Below are 17,473 nucleotides of genomic sequence, written 5' to 3' on the forward strand. Positions count from 1 at the left end.
CTGTTGGCCAGGCTACAAGTTGTGTTGAATGATGCCGCCAGATTGATCTTTATAAAAACCTAGCAGTACCCGGGCCACGCCCTTACTTCAGGATTTACACTGGCTTCCAATTGCCCAGAGAACTAAATTCAAAAGCCTCTGTATTGCACACAAGGCCAATTTTGGCTCGGCCCCTAGCTATCTCAAGGACCAATTGATCCATTACACGCCGAGTAGGGCCCTTCGGTCAGTCGATGCATGCAATTTGGTCTGCCCCCCGGTTTAACCTCGCATCTATGGGCGGTAGAGCCTTTTCTAGTACCATCCGTCAGGCATGGAACCGCCTTCCAGTTAAACTTCGGAAGGAAACTAATTTACTCCCTTTTAGGAAAACTCTGAAGACTGTGCTTTTCCTGGAAGCCTGGGGGCTCCTCTGGTTTGGTGGCTCTACATCTCTCGTGGGTTGTGTATGTCCGCTGATAGTGCTTAGATATCTCTGGGTGATAATGCGCTATATAAGTGTATATTAACATAACATAACATATACAAAGCATAATGCTGTTGCTTACTATGGGGCAGGGGTCTGGGGCTACCATAAAAGTCACCTCGTACAAGTCATGGAAACAAGTTTATAAAAAGGCTATTGATGACCCAAAATCGCACCCCTACATTATTCTATCACTGAGAGTTGGGGCAGGAATATGTAAAGGACTTCATTGACATTGCCCCTTTGCTCCTATTGGCAAAAAATATGGCTGTCAGAGGAATTATTGTTTTCAAGGGAAGTGATTGAAGATTGTAGTAACTTGGATAGTGCACTGTCAATCCTGTTGTAGTGTAGTTCCTATTTTCCCAATAGGCTCTGCGCATTGGAATAACATAAACAACAGTGTAGACGTAGGACTGAGGTCATCTAGGTCTCTACTGACTATGTTAAACTTAATTTAGGTTTGCGCCAACTAGCTCAGAGGTCACTGGAAACTTTCTTGAATGAATAGGGAGGGATAAGTTTCCCTGGCTCAGACAAGAAGGGATTCAGTTTCCGACAACCGCATAAACATGACAACTTTGTTCCCTCAGAATAAGAGTGTATCTCTAGAGTTGTGTGAAAACAATAGACAGCTATTTCACTCAGTCAGCAGTGCATACTTAGTTTCACCAGAATGCAGAGAAATAGAGAGACGGGCGTTTTCAATAAAAGGTGTTATTTATTGAGCAGTCTTCTTTCTCATGCAAGAGAAATGAATTGCCACAATTGCAATACTTATAAGTAAAGTAAAGTGCGTACAGTAAAAGTAGTATTAGGAAATAATTCTGTAAAAGCATTGATATGGTTTCTTAGCCATATGATACTTTAAAATGGATAAAATATATACATATATAAATACATTGACTAACGTACTCAACTGGTGCTTGTAACTAAGCCTACCCCGGTGTACATGACCTAAACCTAATACTTGGGAAGGGATGAGTAAGTAGCAGTTTAAGTTAAGTTGGTTAAGATTATTTTGCCAAGAATCTGCATCAAGAATTCTCCTAAGGGTTTAGTCAGCTCCGTACCTTGGTAATAGAATGTGGGAGGTCTGGTATCTCTTTCCTCTCTCTCTCCTGATATCCCAGCACCCGCAAGGGTAGGCTGGAAACACTGGAGCTGGATTTTCTCGGCTGGAGAAAAAGACAGCTTCTCTCTCAGTTCGTCAAACGGGAGGGGAGGCTTCCGTGGGCTCTCGCATCAGCTGGGCTCTCGGGCAAGTAGATGGTCACTCTGCTCCAAACCACTGTGTGTTTGCCTAAGGCAACTGTTGGTATTTTATACCTGGAAGGTGCCAGGTTTGACGTAAGGTTGGACATAAGACGTCACTAAGAACTAACAGTTTTTTTCTGGACTTCAGGAGTTCTTGTTCAAATCAACACAAAAGCAGGGGGGATTTTCCGGGCTGCTGGAGGCTTGGTTGTTTAAAGAACGCGTTGTGCTTTCTAGGAGTCGATGGGAGTAGCCGTGCTGTGCTTTGGACTGCATGGGCTATTACTGAATATGGATCTGATTCTTATGCCTTTATCAGGATATTATTGATCATAATCTCACAAGGGCATAAATCGGGAATATCGAATTAGGGTCCTAGATATAAACACGACACTGTGTCTCCGATTTGTGAAAGATTGGCTCTTTGAGATAGGCCTGGGACATTACTAAGATAATCCTGCAAGTATTTACACAAACGCTAAGGCCATTATAAAAGAGGCGTATTATTCTTGGGCCATTATGCGCCACATACAATCTGTGGCCTCAAGGCCCTCTTGCTCTTTTTTCGCCCAGCAGCAATTGTATCTAACAATCACCACTAATGCACAGACACAATTTCTTTAAACTAGATTTCATTTAAGCGCTCTGCCCATTTTATTGGCATTTGCAAGACAATCTGGGTGAGTCAACATACTTACACCCTGTACATGTGATAATATGGCAACTCAGAGCACGCTGCACTTTACGTTATTTTGCCCCTTTGCTAAGAGCCAAGGGGAAAAGTTTATAGCTCCACTCTAAGGGTCATCCTTGTACTTACATTGAAGATTTTAATTACTTGCAATCTGTGGCAAATTCTGTTATCTGTATTGCGGTCTCTAATTGTATGAAAGTTGCAATGGCTATTAGAAAGTGTTATGGGCAATAGCAGATAAATAGGAATGTTGTGATTTTTAATGCACAATTTTAATTCCCATGAAATTATATGATAGATGATATGTTTTATCTCAATAGTTTTATTTATGTGGTTTTATAAAAATGATATGAAAATTTTAAATTGTAATGTTTGTTTGCCAAACTTTTATGGTCTTTGAACAAATAAAGTTATTTTGACAATTGACTGAGAAAAACCTAATGAAATACAGTACCTGGAACTTTATTCTTTTTGATATGCGTCAGTACTTGTCTTCAACCAAGACATTTTTGACAGCAGTTTATATTCCTACATCAATTACCTAAGCCAATACGGGATTTTAAATCAGTGACTAAAATTACATTAGTAGTATGTGTTTGGAGTATTGTTACACATTGGACAAATCTCTGCTTTTCTCTTTTGCTCTTTTGCCCTGTCTATGATACTAAGGATATTAATCATGTTGGTATGCACCTGGGAGAAGGATTGTTGAAGGAAAAGCTAAGCTCACAACATTTGTTTTGCTGGACCTTGTTTGAGTCTACATACGTCTGACAAAACAGGTTGTCTCACTGGACTGAGAATCAGTGCTTGGGTAGCAGTTTCTCTAATCAACTGGGAAGCAAGCAATGATTGTCCGCTTACAGCAGTATGTTTTGTTCATTGGATTTACTACCTAACATTCACACAAAATTGCTCATATTTACTCCATAACTGCACAATTAATACTACCATCAAAGAGTGTTGTGTCGTTCCTACTAATCCGTAGGATCTGTGCATTGTTTACACAACATAAACTAAGGGCTTGGTGTCGAGACTGATTACAGACACCCCCACAGGATATGTTGGCCTATAGACCAGCTAACTCACAGTGGCACTGTAAGCCCCAATCACTTACCAGGGAGTGACCAGTTACTTGCAACCACTGAATTTGACAACTCTGATTACTCAGGGAGTGTGGAAACAGTACAGATCCATTCGCTCAGTCACTCGTGCTTACTTTCTCTCAGAGAATTATACAGAATACACAGTGGGACATACTCAATATATTTATTGAACCAACGTTATTCTACTATAAAATACATGTGCTGCAATGATTAGGAGACAGAAGCAAATAAAGGAGATTACAAGCACCAAAAGAGTAAACAGTAGATACATTTCTACCATGGTGCTGAAGCAATGAATATATGAGGACATACATGCAAAATGGCAATCTAACGTACTCCTACAAAGCGAACCCTACACTAAGTGTACCTAGAATGTATATGGGAATAGAACCAAGAATCCCCGCCAAGGAACGATTCAACACAATTACCTGAAAAGAGAGAGTGAAGGACCCTGTCTTGGTATCGAGTTAGACATTCCTCATAGAAGGCCAGACGAGTGCATGGTGATTTCTCAGCATGCAGAGAACTTCAGTGTCAGCAGAAGTGCCTCCTCTACCAATCCATCTGGATGCCTATTATTTATAATACAAAGCAGCCTTTGCGATGCGCACGCTAGATTAGTGATGTTATGGATATGTAGATAGCACTGTTGTCCTATAGATGAAGATAGTATTACTTTTGTACCCAGTGCATAGAGAGGCCTAGTACATGATGTTCAAGGCATCAAGATAATGTTGGGTGAAGCTCGATGTGTAAACAAATTAGTTTCCGAGAAACAAATCCAACTTTGTTGTGCATGCAAATGTGTGCAAAAGTTCACAGCGGAAATGTTATTTTCTAGGACAATGTAAAGAATAAGCTGCTTTGCTACATGGGCCTAACCCGGGCTATAACACCCACTCCTCATCCAAAGGGTCGATATATAAAAGATATCTAAAAAGCCAGAATATCAGCATATCATAAAATGGAATAAAAGGTAAAAACTACCCTTAACATCATCTAAAAGCAAGTTTCACTTTAAAATAATCATAGAAGCCTTAAAGTCATAATACTGTTAAAAATACTAAGCACGCCGAAAGCCATAGTGCCTAGAAAAATAAGAAAAAAACAAAACTGTTTTGGACGAATTCTGTTTCCAAAAACAAGCCAAATTGTTCCCACGCTGAAAAAGGCCAATTATTTCATGTCTTTCAAGTGGCACACACACCATTGTTGTTGTTCATAACCTCAGACAACGATCCCAGAGGCGCACCTTTAAGCAGAGTTATAGAGCAAAGGTCATTCCATCAAATTCCCACAGCAGCCGCTGAGGGAGAGACTGCATCCTTTATGCGTATCGTAGGTCCGTGGTCCAAGTCACTAAGAGGCAAAGCATCCCAGGGTTGCTCAAGAAATGCGTACATCAGCAATGGAAGATGCTGAAGACAACAATACCCATTGGTAGTTACCGGGTCCAGCAGTACATCAAAGACCAACGCCGCAACCAGTTGAGATCCTAGGCATATGTCTAATATGCATTTGTGGCCAAAAATCAGGCAGTAGAATACATGTTGAATGCATTTTAGCCAAACAGGCCTGAAGGACAAGAACCAGTGCTCATCCAGGTTTTTGAAAGATTCTTAGCTGAGCTGTTATAATTAATGATTCAAGTCCAAATTGTATCTCTATACATATACAGATCACAATAGTAGATTGATAAGTATCCAACTTTGTATCCAAAGTGATGTCCTTTTCAAAAGATGACCCCACATATGGTTTATCCTCTCCCTTTAATATTAATTTTGACCACTAGTTTTGATATATGTCTTAATGTTAAAAATATTAAGTATTATTGTTCTCTTGGCTTGCAGCCCTGAAGAAGTCGAATGGCATGACATTAATGCCTGACGAAACACGTGTTGGCTGTATTTTTGGTTGATGGAAAACACGTAATAAATGAATATGATGCTTTGACAACAGACCATGGTGTTGTTAATGAGAAGAGGACATCACTTTGGATACAAAGTTAGATACTTATCAATCTACTATTGTGATCTGTATATGTATAGAGATACAATTTGGACTTGAAACATTAATTATAACTGCTCAGCTAAGAATCTTTCAAATGTTCTAACCGGGGGTTTCCCTGGTGTGTGTGAGGAAGACAGATGACCTTCCTTGTCTAAGCTTTGTAGCAGAATTTTCTTACATAGGGATTTTTTTTGAAGCCATAATTTTTGTTGAGCGCCTGCGTATTACCTGGTCATCGCAGTATATTTGTTCTCATCCAGGTTTTGAAGTCAAAGAGTACCAAACATGTGAACTATATGCTCACGGCATCATAGCACAAGCAGCGTTGTCTCCAATCTGAATCGGACTGGGACGTCCATTGCAGAGTAGGAAATTAAAATCAGGATTCCTGCCAAAAGTAGCAGGACAAGCGGGAGCCCTCCAAAAATGCTTCCCAGCACAGAGTGTTTAAATGATGGAATAACTCTGAAGATTGTCTGAAAGGTGCTAACCAGTCCAGTGCCAATACATTTATCGTAGTGTCAGTATCTCTGACGAGGACCTAGCAACCTGGAAATCAAACGTCTCTTGAATGAAGTTAAGGTCACATCCTGTTGGCTTTCAATCTGTTAAGGGAATCAAAGCATATGTTGGAAACATTTATTGAAGGCCACAGTGTTGCCTCCCTAATTTAAGGGTAGGTAGAAACAGTACTTGTGACTAAGGAATTAACTGTCACCAGATAAGTGATGCCCAGTTCCATTCCGCAGCAACCTTGATCATTCAGCATCAAGTAGCTCCAATTTGAGAACTCTTTGAAAACCGGATGTATCACAGCAGTTGGGGAACCCTTCAGATAACAAGACAAGTTTTCAGCAGAAGCATTGCAAGGCCCGTGAAGAGAAATGTCTTTGCAAACTAAGGACCCGCGTAAGGCCTCTTTATAGTAGGAACCACTCAGAAAAACGTCCCAATATTCATGCACATAACCTTCCCCTAGCGCATCGTATCTGCCTACATGTTGGTACTAGAGACAATATTGGCATTGGAAAGTTGTGATGATTGGGTGAGATAAACATGGATAATCCAGTCTGTGGATGGTGTCTCTGCCATGGTAAAAGGTAATTGGTCAACTTTTTCAATGTGCAACATGGTGTATTTTGCATCTCTGCGTGCTATAGTTACCTTTCTTTCCGCCAGAACATATTCAGAAAACAAACTGGTAGTAATGATGTAACGCCACTGCACGTGCCCAGAATGTAGTGTGTGTAATGTCCAGCTCAATATTATGATTGAATGGAATTGTGACTGTCCATGTTGTAAAATAGACATGTTCTGCTGAATTTTGTTGGATGTAGAAGACACAATGTTGCCCAGTGAATACATTCTGGATGATAAAGTGGTCATATCGTTGTCAACCACAGCCAAAGCCTTTTCCATATTTAACCTGTCAATCGTGCGCAATCTCTCCGCAGCTTCCTACTGAGAAACCTTCCTTAGCTCATTGTATAAACCCTACAAGAAACGTTTTTGATGTGGGTTTCTGGGACCCAGCAAAAAGTCTGTGAGATCCAGGTCATCAGAAAGAAGGGACAAGTGTTTCACCAGGGAAAGTGTTGAGGTCTTTAGCCAATATAGGCATAACTTCCCAACACTATATGATGTCACCACCCCTGCGTGTTCTGTTTCTCCATAGCGTAGGTCAGGCCTGTTGATCTTAAACCGTTCCATGTTACCCAGGAATCCAGACTGACATTTATCTGTGTAGAGAAGCCAAACCAACCAACCCTGCAAATCAGGGTCTGATTTGTTGTATGATCCATTGCGGAGCATGGCATCTAAAGTATCCTCATTATACTTTCTGTATTGTTGCCAGTGTGCAAAGCATGCAAATATGGGAATGCGAGGTATGTTCAAATCTTTTGCCTTAGGTAAACCAAGATAGAAAGTAGGACCATACACATCATAGAATACCCTCTCCCAAAAACTCCATCAGTAACTGGAACTGCTGTAATGTTCACCAGGGACAGGTCCCTCGGTTCATGGTGCGATGATGCATGTGGTTTTAGTACCAAGTTCACATATTAGACTGTAGTGCATCCTGGGAAATAATGTCCATTCAGAAGTAGAAAAAAGAAATTCACCAACCAATCCAGAGTACAAGGAAAATTAATCCAATTGTAACTCAGTGAAATATCAAGGGAGCAACAAGGTATGTCTTTTTCAGCCAAAGATAGAGAGAATAAACTCACATTTTGATAGGGAGTGGCGGTGTTGGCAGTTCAGGTTCACTTGGATCCGATGAAAAGGCATCATAATGCACAAAGCAGCCAGACGCCGTCCTGTCTTTTTTGGGCAGTTAAGCAGGTTTTTTAGAACTGGGAGATGACTCAATCTGTGGCATGTTGACTTGGATGTTGTCAATTTTTCCAATTGAAATTTCTGTACTTGTTGACTGCACAGTTGTAGTTTTTTCCAATAGGGAGAAGCATCATCTCATTTTTGTTGACAGCCTCTCTTTGGAAAGTGGAGTCTTCAGTCGTAATTAAAGCTTCCATCTGAACTTCCTGTATGGTAGTGAGAAGAGTGCAGTGGCCACACAGAAGCCCACGTGGCCTATTGGTGAGAATCATCCACATAGTGTGGTTTGATCAGATTGATGGAAATAAACCTTTTGTCTCAGCAACCGGCAGTGGCGGAAGAAGTACAGTTCTGGTACCTTTAACAGCCAGAACAGGTAAGATGGCCCAAATTATTTTGTGTCCACTATTTTTTTCTCTGACCCGGTCCCCAATCTTGACTACCCAGTCAGGTCTTGCCCATACTGCTTTCACTTCCACAGTGGCGGTGCGTTTCCCTTGGACGTTGCTCTGCAAAGCTCTGTATTCTTTCAGGTTCTGTAAAACATCCAAATGATCATTGATGTGAAGTGGAGTTTCAACCGCCATTGTACTGACACTATTGAGGTCTGGTACCCACATTCTCACTCCAAACAAGAGCTCATAGGGTGTACGACCCCCCAGGGATTTTCTTGCCATGTTGCTAAGGGCCCTCTAGACCCCGTTTAGATGATTGACCCAACTGACACCCGAGCCTAGTACCCTAGTTGTTATGGATTGCTTTAAGTGCAGGTTCTTCCTCTCAACGACCGGATATTCCTCGGGATGGTAGAGGGAAGAGTACTGAAAGGACACACCTATTCTTCCCACGGCTTTTATGTGAGCTTGAGATCTAAACACCGGACCCTGGTCGGAATGCAGTGTGCAAATTGTGTATGTCCCGATAAAGATTTGCAAATCCTTTATAACAGTTTGGGCTTCAGCCAAGTGCTGGGGCCAAACCCATAGTAATCTAGATCATGAATCTACTGCCACCAAGATGTTCTTGTAAGCCCCATCATAGTGTAAGGGGACGCAGTCATCCAAATAGACACCTGCAAGAGGTTTGTCGAGATCAATAAAGGTGTTTCCGGTGGACGTGCCAAGGTGGACCTTTTCATCTGCTAGCAGATATCGCATTTGAGGACAAAGTCCTTGATCTGTTCGGTGAGACCTGGACATCAGTAGTGCCGCTATAGTAATGAAACTGTAGCAGAAATCCCTGCATATGCTGAACCCAGACCCTCATGTGCAGCTAGTATCAATTCCAATCTGCGATCAGTGTTTGGTATTACGCTATCCACCACTCCTGGAATCTGAGAATACAAAATGCTTTGTGCATCTAACTTGTAGGAGTACTTGAGTGGAAAACCTTTTGGTAGTGCTGATCTGTTGCTTGTGGCATTGACAGCTATCATAGTTGTTCCATCTATCCTCGTACTAGAACGAATGATTGCAGCAATGGAAGCAGTTCGAAGTGTTGCCTTGGCAGCTTCATCTGCCATTGAATTCCCTTCAACATGAATCCCAACACGTTGATGACTCAATGTATGGCTAACATGAGCCTGTGGCAGGCCTACTTTCAGATTCAACACTTGTTCCCAAAGCATCTTGTGCTTTATTGTACTTCCCTTTGAATCTCAAATCCCTTGTTGGTCCCAATAGTGAAACTATTCATTGTAAGACTGGACACAGTAGAATCAATCACACACGATAAGTGTGGGGAATTCGCAATTCGTATTTTATAGTGCCAGTTTAAAGGCTTTTAGTTCAGCAGAATGCAGCAAACATAGAAAGATGAAAAGACAAGGAGAAATAAACACATTTCTCCTAGTTACGCCATCCCTTGGGAGGTGTAAGGTTTTGGCATGTCCCTAAGTTTACATAGCCTTTTAAATCTCGGGATGCATCAAAATTCATGGCTGCTGCCTGGGAAAACCCACTGCAACACCCATGGAATGCCTCCCTTGCACAGAGTAAGGCAACGCAGCAATTTGCGCTGCCTTGTCTTTCTCCATATCAATAAGGCCGTTTAAAGCCATGCAAAGTGGCTCATAAATATGATTTGGGGGTTTGCACTGCTGTTGCTTTACAAAAAGTGATGTAACGGCGGCGCAAGGGATTCGTAACTATGCCCCTTTGTGTATTGCAGTCAGTTAACCTAAATATGAAGCTGGTCTTTTCCAAACCCCAATATCATATGACTCTCACTCACATAATGGAGGGGGGTGCAAATAGCCATCTACAAGTGCAAAAAGTTTCTAGAATCTCTTCATCAGAAGGAGACCCTCCTTTTCTCATTCTCCCTCCAAATACTCCAATTCCACAGCAATGTAAATTGACCTCTGATATATGAGAATCAAAAACACATAGCCTTTTCTTTAAAAAATTCACTAACTGAATACTTCACTTTAATTTTTTTTTAAAGTACAAAAAGAAAGGAAATAACTATAAACCTGAAGGATACACAAAATCAGTGCTGATGTGTGCCTTCTAAAAATAACCAAGCTTTTTATTTTCAGTTTCAAATAACCATAACAATGTGCCTTGTAATATTATAGGCGTTTTATATCACTTGAGCAACTAACAAGCATCAAATAAAATTGCCTATCAATAACTTTATGAACCTCTTGTCTGGTATGCTTGCGATCTACCAAAAAATCATGATGGTAACTGGTATTTTACATTATTTATTTATTTAGCCTTAATAAAATCTCTTTTTTGTCCATAGCTCAGTGAAAAGTATGGCAAAGTCTTTACGATCTACAGTGGTTCTCGACCACTGCTTGTGCTTTGTGGTTATGACACGGTGAAGGAAGCGCTGGTGGACCAGGCAGATGACTTTAGTGGACGTGGACACTTTCCAGTGTTCCATTTAATCACCAAAGGATATGGTAAATAATTGATCCTTATTTACCCATAAAAGAGAATCTACGGGATAGTGCATCACATCTCACAATGAAGCTGTAAAAAAGTATTGAAACACTGATGTCTTGAATTCTGTAATATGTATTTATCTAGTGATTTCATTATTTAATTATGTTTTATTGTCACCAAGTGCTTACTTTAGATAGCTTGGTTACACAACATAAGCATCACTACATTGGGAACACATTTAGTAATTGATTTAACTGAGTTAGGATTCATAATTGTGAAAGTTGAAGTTTAAGGTGACATTTCTTCCGCATTTTATATAATAATTACGTTTTCAAATATATATCTATATCATGTGGTCTTTTTTCCTTAGTCTCAAATAAATTTGCTGGTTTTGATGATTAAAGTGATGTTAAATTGATTGATGTTACATTGCCTGAGGTTACTCATTCCGATTATTGCTAGTTATATGTTGATGGACAATTCTCCATTGCTAAAAGTAAATTTAGAAGTTATTAGTCACACCACTCCCCTCTCAAATTACATACTGAATGTATTGCTAAAATTGGTCAAACTTCTTTTTTTCTTGAAGGAGCTAAGTTTGTCAATTAGGAGAAGTTGGTTAAACATTTAATAAAACATAACTAAAATAAGATTCAGGTATATTATCTCCATATAGGGAGTTAAACAAATGAAGTTAGGAAAAGGAGCCCAAGTCTGGGCTCTGACAATAGCAGCCTTTGAGAAAGTGGATTACTAGTTGGGGATGGATGGCAATCCATCTTAAGTAATAAGGTCACTATTCTTGTTGAGTCCAGTTAAGGTTTCATTAATTTAGACCTGAGCTCAAACCCTGGTTGCTATAGCACAGAGCAGACACGCTTAACTTAGAAAATATGAGAAGTATTTAGAAGTACCAAAACAGTTAAAAAGTTGAAAACACAACAAAATTAAAAAGCCCAATCCGATGTGAACAAAACAACAGCAAAACAAACCTAAAATCCAATATGGGGAATCGGAAATATGGATTCATAAAGTTTAAAAGAAAAATGGTGGCAAAATGCACTAAGCACCAACCACGGTCATCTGGTTGTGCTTCATCAATACTTAGGAACAATTTAATTTTAAATGGGATGGAGCGCATGTCATATACAGGAACCAGTTTTGACCCAGTTGGAAGTTTTATTATTTCAAAGTTTTACATACCCCAAACAAGATCCTTACAGATATCAGAGCGCTTTACATAAATATGAGATATGAGGACAAAAAGAATATTTAACAAGGCATTTTGTGCAAATAGAGAACAGTGCAAGGTACCAACATGTGAATGGGTGGTCAGTTCAGACAATGTAATACAAGGGAGAGATAAAGAGTCACAGTATTTCTACAGATTATGTTAATGTGATTTTAGCCAAGAGGATCGATTTGACTTCCTTTTTGAAGGATGCAGTGGATGAGATAAGTCTTGTTTCTAGAGGGAGGGCATTCCATGATCATGCGTGCCATCTGTCAGGAACCGTCTGTCTAGACCCCTGATTAAGTCCCAATCACCATCTGCCAGGTTTAAAACTATCCTTAAACATTATTTTGGCACCAGAAGACTATTGGCAAAGCGATTTCCAAGCGGTCTCAAGAAAGAGAGTTTGTTTGGTAAAAGACGGAATTTCAAGATGGCCGCCGCAACTCTTCATTGAGTTGCTGTCTAGTTGTTTTCCTCGCGACGTTCTGCAGCTGGGTTTCGCGGCTCCAATTCTGAGGAGCCGCGCACTTCAACTGTTGTTCCAGTGAACACGGCTGCGTCTTCTGCCCTGTGTTCAATTTAAGTGCGCATGAGCTTCCACATCATGGTTTTGGGTCAGTGAGAATTTTGGAAGTTAAGCGCAACATTCATACCGCGACTGCGGTAAGTGAACTTGTTATTTTTGGCTATTTTCGGAAGTATTCAGAATATCGGCATTTGAGGAGAGTCAGGAGAGAAATTACCAAAGGTGACACACTTTTACTAGCATATGGAGTAAAAGAGAACTCTTGTGACAGAATAAAGACATAAATATTTATTCAGAGACTGTGTGGAAAGACCTGAATAATTCATTCCAGTAATTGTAGATAAGGACTACAAGTGTAAGGAGAAACTAAGAAAGATTCGCAGGAATAGTCCAGACTCACCAAAAGACATGCAACAGTATGTGTGATTATATATATATATAATAATACTTACCACCTGTAGAGAAGTCTCTTGTCTTTAGCGTGGACTCCTGCTTACCAACCTTTGAAATATAGATGAGAAGAAACATTCAGCATAAGAAAAATAGTAGAAGGTAATCAAAATTCCTGAGTTTAACATAATAGATCATTGCAGATATATTATGAGTTTAGAGTAATAGTGTTTGTGTTTTCTAGTGAAGTTCTACAAGAAGATAGAATACTCTACTACACAAGAGAAATAGAGAGAAAGCTAACCTCTCTGCAATAACAGGTATTTATTTAGGAATTAGGTTACGTGTACAGTTTAGCATGAGAATAGGTGTTTAGTGTGTTTATCATTTCAGGAAAAGACAAAAAGAAAGAAACAGATAAGGAAGATAAAGACTTGAGTACAGACAAAGAAGAAAAGAAGCAGACGTAGTGTGTTTCTCTTTCATTCCCAATCCCCTTTTCCCCCTCTTGGATGCTGAAGTCCATGTGACATTAGTAGCCAGGTTTGGGGTTAGAGGAATAGGCATCGGTTCCAGTGGAGACTTGGATTCTGGACTACAGGTACTTGACACCATCCCTGAGAAGGAGCGTTTATATGTTTTTTTCTTTTGGAATCTTTGTGGTTTCAAAAGGAGAGTTTCTGCGCTTCTTGTAACTCTTGAACCTCCTGAAATTGTCGATTTCTGAGCAATGTAACTGGGCGAATTGTGGTGTTATGAGTAATGCGCACGATTTTCAGGTGTATTCTGGCTTCGTATGGTAGCCAATTCAGAGATTTTAAGTCAGGAGAGATGTGTGAGCGTTTGTTTGATCCAGTGATGAGTCTCGCTGCAGCATTAATAGAGGTTCTTAAGGGTGCGGTTGTTGATAGGGGGAGGCAGCAGAGGGCGGCACTTCCATAATCAGTCCGAGGGATACTAACGCTTGGACTGCAGTCCTAATGTCATTGGCTGGGAGGAATTGTTTCAGCTTCCTCAAGGTATTGATTTGGAAATGAGCTCCCTTCGTTGCCTTGCTGATATGTTGTTGCATATTGAGATTGCAGTCGAGGGTTATACTTAAAGATTTTGCTAAGTCTACAATGATAGGTTGAACGTTGAATGCAGTGAGGTGTTTAAGCCAATCCTGAGCTATGGGGATTTTGGAGGGGGGTGCTATTAGGAGGAATTCTGTTTTAAGAGCATTACGTTTGAGATGGTTGTCTGCCAGCCATGTCTGTGTGTCCTTAAGTGTTGAGAAGTTTGATGTCTTCAGGGGATTGTAGTTTAAGTTAGAGTTGGGTATCGCCCGCATACATGTGAAATTGCACATTAGAAGCTTGAAGCAGTGCGGTGAGTGGTTCCATGACTAGATTGAACAGAGTTGGGGATAGGGAGGATCCTTGTGGGACACCTAGAGTTACTGGAACGGGTGTGGACATAGTGTTGTTAATCTTGAATTTCTGAGTCCGGTTATGCAGGAAGGAGGTGAACCATTTGAGTACTGTCCCTGAGAGACCCATTCTGATATTCAACAGCTCGAGTAAGTTCTTGTGTTTGACCGTGTCGAAAGCTGATGAAAGGTCGAGTAGAATGAGGAGGCAGGTATCATTTTGATCAAGACTTTGAAGGGCGTCATCAATTATGTGTGTTATAGCTGATTCTGTGCTGTGGCCTGCGCGGAAGCCTGATTGGTGTCGGTTGAGGAGGTCAAATTGCTCGATGTGTTTTGTCAGTTGGAGGTGAACACATTTTTTTTTTATTTGGCTAAGGTAGGGATATTGGAGATAGGGCAATAGTTATTAGGATCAGAAGGGTCAGCTGTGGGTTTCTTTAGTATGGGCGATACTTGTCCCACTTTGAGGGAGTCCGGGATGCATCCTTGTTGAAGTGAACTGTTAATGATTTTGGTCCAGAGCGGGAGAAGCCATTGGATAAAGTCTTTTACAGCGTTTGCAGGTAGAGGGTCCGAGAGGTGATTGGAGGGCTTCAGGGTACCGAGGATCTTGCCTGTAGATTCTTCCGTGTATGCATCAAAGGATGACCATGTAGCTTTGTTTTTTAGTTTAATGGATGTTTTGCTGAGGGGACTGGAGTATAAGCTTAGATCAGTGAGGATATCATTCTTGACGTTATCAGTTTTTAGTTTGAAGAAGGTAGAGAATTCTTCAAGGATGGTAGAGTGCTGGTTGTGTTATGCAATCGTTGAGGTTCATCCTTGGATTGAGTTTTTATTAGCTCAAATAGTTTTTTGGGTCGGTTTTTTGCTTGGTCTAGTTGATGGCTAAAGAAGTCCGCTTTCGATCGTTTGATTTTTCTAAAGTAAGCGTTTCTCTTTTTCTTTAGTGTTTTGAGGTGCATAGCCGAAGAGGCAGATCTCCAATTGCGTTCAGCTAGTCTCATAGCTCGTCTATCTTCGATAAGCAGACCATCGTGCCATGGTTTTGAATTTTTAGAGGAGACTCTCTTTAACTGAAGGGGGGTAACTTTGTTGACTATCGTGGTCATAGACTTGAGATAGTAGTCGATGAGAACCTGAACATCGTTGGTGCCGGTAGGGGGTAGGAGAAGATTGTAGCTGGGAGAGGGTGACGCTTTGGGATTGAGTTTCTTCAGGTCTCTTTTCCAGGCCTTGGGTTTGGTGGATTGGGCTGAGCTGAGTTTCACATATTCATTGATGAAGAATGTGATCATGTGGTGGTCAGACCAATCTCAGGGTTGGATTGAGTCTACTTGGGTGGCGTCACCTTTGGAAATGATGAGGTCCAGGATAGAACCTTTGTCGTGAGTGGGGCTGTTGCAGATTTGGGTGAGGTCTAGGGCGTTGAGGATGTTTTTGAGACTATTGACCACCGAATCGTTGTGATCATTCCAGTGAAGGTTGAAATCACCAAGGAATATTTGTGAGTTTTTTCGACCCGAGTTCGTTGTCATCATGTCTATGAGGTGTTCAGTGAAGGTGAGGTTGTCTCCTGGTGGGTGGTAGATAATATGCAGAGAGCATATTTGATTACCCTCACTGTTGACGTCGAGGCAGATGTGTTCACAGGAGGAGAATATAGGGGAGACCGCTCTAGTTACTGAGAGGTTGCTCCGGAGAATATATGCTATTCCACCTCCTGTTTTTCTGGTCCTGTCTAATCTGATGACGTGAAAGTTAGGGGGTACTAGAATGTCAATGAGAGGGGAGGAAGATTCTGTTACCAGGTTTCGGTGAGTATGGTAAGGTCGAGGTCAAGTGCGATAATGAAGTCGGCTATGTCAGATGCGTGTCTAGGGGCGGATCTACAATTAAGTAGTGTGCATTTGAGCAGCGGGGTGATGATCAAGGCAGAGGGGTCCAGAGTGAGGGTGACTTGTTTAAGATTATTAGAGATGGTACCTCTATTATTTTGTGTAGGGGGCCTGTGAGGGTTGGAGACTAGGGATGGGGAGGCGTGTGCTGGCTGTGTGGGCCATGGGAGCATTATCATAGGAGTGTAGGAGGGCACGTATGTCATACTGTGTCAGTGGATTGATGCTTCAAATTGGGCGGGTGGAAGAATTATGGGCAGGAATTGAGGTCCAGTAAGGAGGGTTGTGTTTGTGTGAGCGTGTAGGAAGGGTGGAGGGCTTGCAGGATAAGAGGGTACTAGGTAGAGAGGGGTATCTAGGTTGATTCGTAAACATCTCTTTGAAAGTTTGTACCTCATCTTCAATTTGGAGAAGGGTGGACATAATCTTGTCCGTAGTGGAGTTAGGAACGGTAGTGGTGGGGCGTGGGGAGAAAGTGGGTAGAGTGTTTGGTATGTGTTAGGCGTGGGCGGAGAGGAAGTTAGGGTGGGTGGTGGAGAAAGAGGAGGTGTGGTAGGAGTTTCAATAGTTGGTAAGTGGGTGGCTACAGTGATGGGGTGGGGGGAGTGCCAGGGTAGGGTGGTATAGGAGGTGGGGGGACTAGATGTGAGAGGAGGCGGGGTGGTGATGGAGGAGGGGGCTAGATGTGAGAGGAGGTGGGGTGGTGATGTGTGAGGAGGAGGGGGGACTAGATGTGAGAGGAGGGGGTGGTGATGGAGGAGCGGGGGCTAGATGTGAGAAGAGGCGGGGTTTTTATGGAGGAGGGGGGCTAGGGGTGGGAGGGGATGTGGTCATTCTTGGGGAAACGATAGGTTGGTTAGGAGGTGGGTTAGCGGTTATATTACTGTTGGTAGGAAGTAAGTAAAGCTTAGGTGGAGAGAGGAGATGTGTGTTGTAGGGTGGGGTAGACGGGTTGAGGGAGGCGTGCAGCTTTGGGCATCTAGAAGGCAAGTGGGTTGGGCGGAGGAGGGGGGGTAATGAGTAGGTGATAAAATGGTTTGGGTGTTAGGAGTTTAGGTAGGTTGGGAAGGAGTAATTGGATTGGATACATGCTCCTTAATAATGGGAAATATGTTATCGAATAGGCTAAGGCTACGATCCGTGGACTGAGTGAGAATAGTACCGGTATTGTAGATAGTGATAGTTGCTGTCGCTTGGAAGAGTTGTGATGGTGCAATAGAAATCAGAAGACCATGTGCAGA

The 17,473-nt window shown here is 41.6% G+C and overlaps 1 protein-coding gene across 1 annotated transcript in view; it reads left to right on the forward strand.

The window, feature by feature from the left end:
* The window catches only part of LOC147691987 (cytochrome P450 2C19-like), a 366,046-nt gene that overhangs the window by 74,916 nt on the left and 273,657 nt on the right, over positions 1 to 17,473 (forward strand). Inside the window, exon 2 of the mRNA XM_086938278.1 lies at positions 10,622 to 10,784. Coding sequence (XP_086794404.1) covers positions 10,622 to 10,784 — 163 coding nt within the window. The remainder of the gene's footprint in view (positions 1 to 10,621; positions 10,785 to 17,473) is intronic.

The sequence above is a fragment of the Lissotriton vulgaris genome, chromosome 9, assembly GCF_964263255.1.
Source record: "Lissotriton vulgaris chromosome 9, aLisVul1.2, whole genome shotgun sequence".
Taxonomy (NCBI): domain Eukaryota; kingdom Metazoa; phylum Chordata; class Amphibia; order Caudata; family Salamandridae; genus Lissotriton; species Lissotriton vulgaris.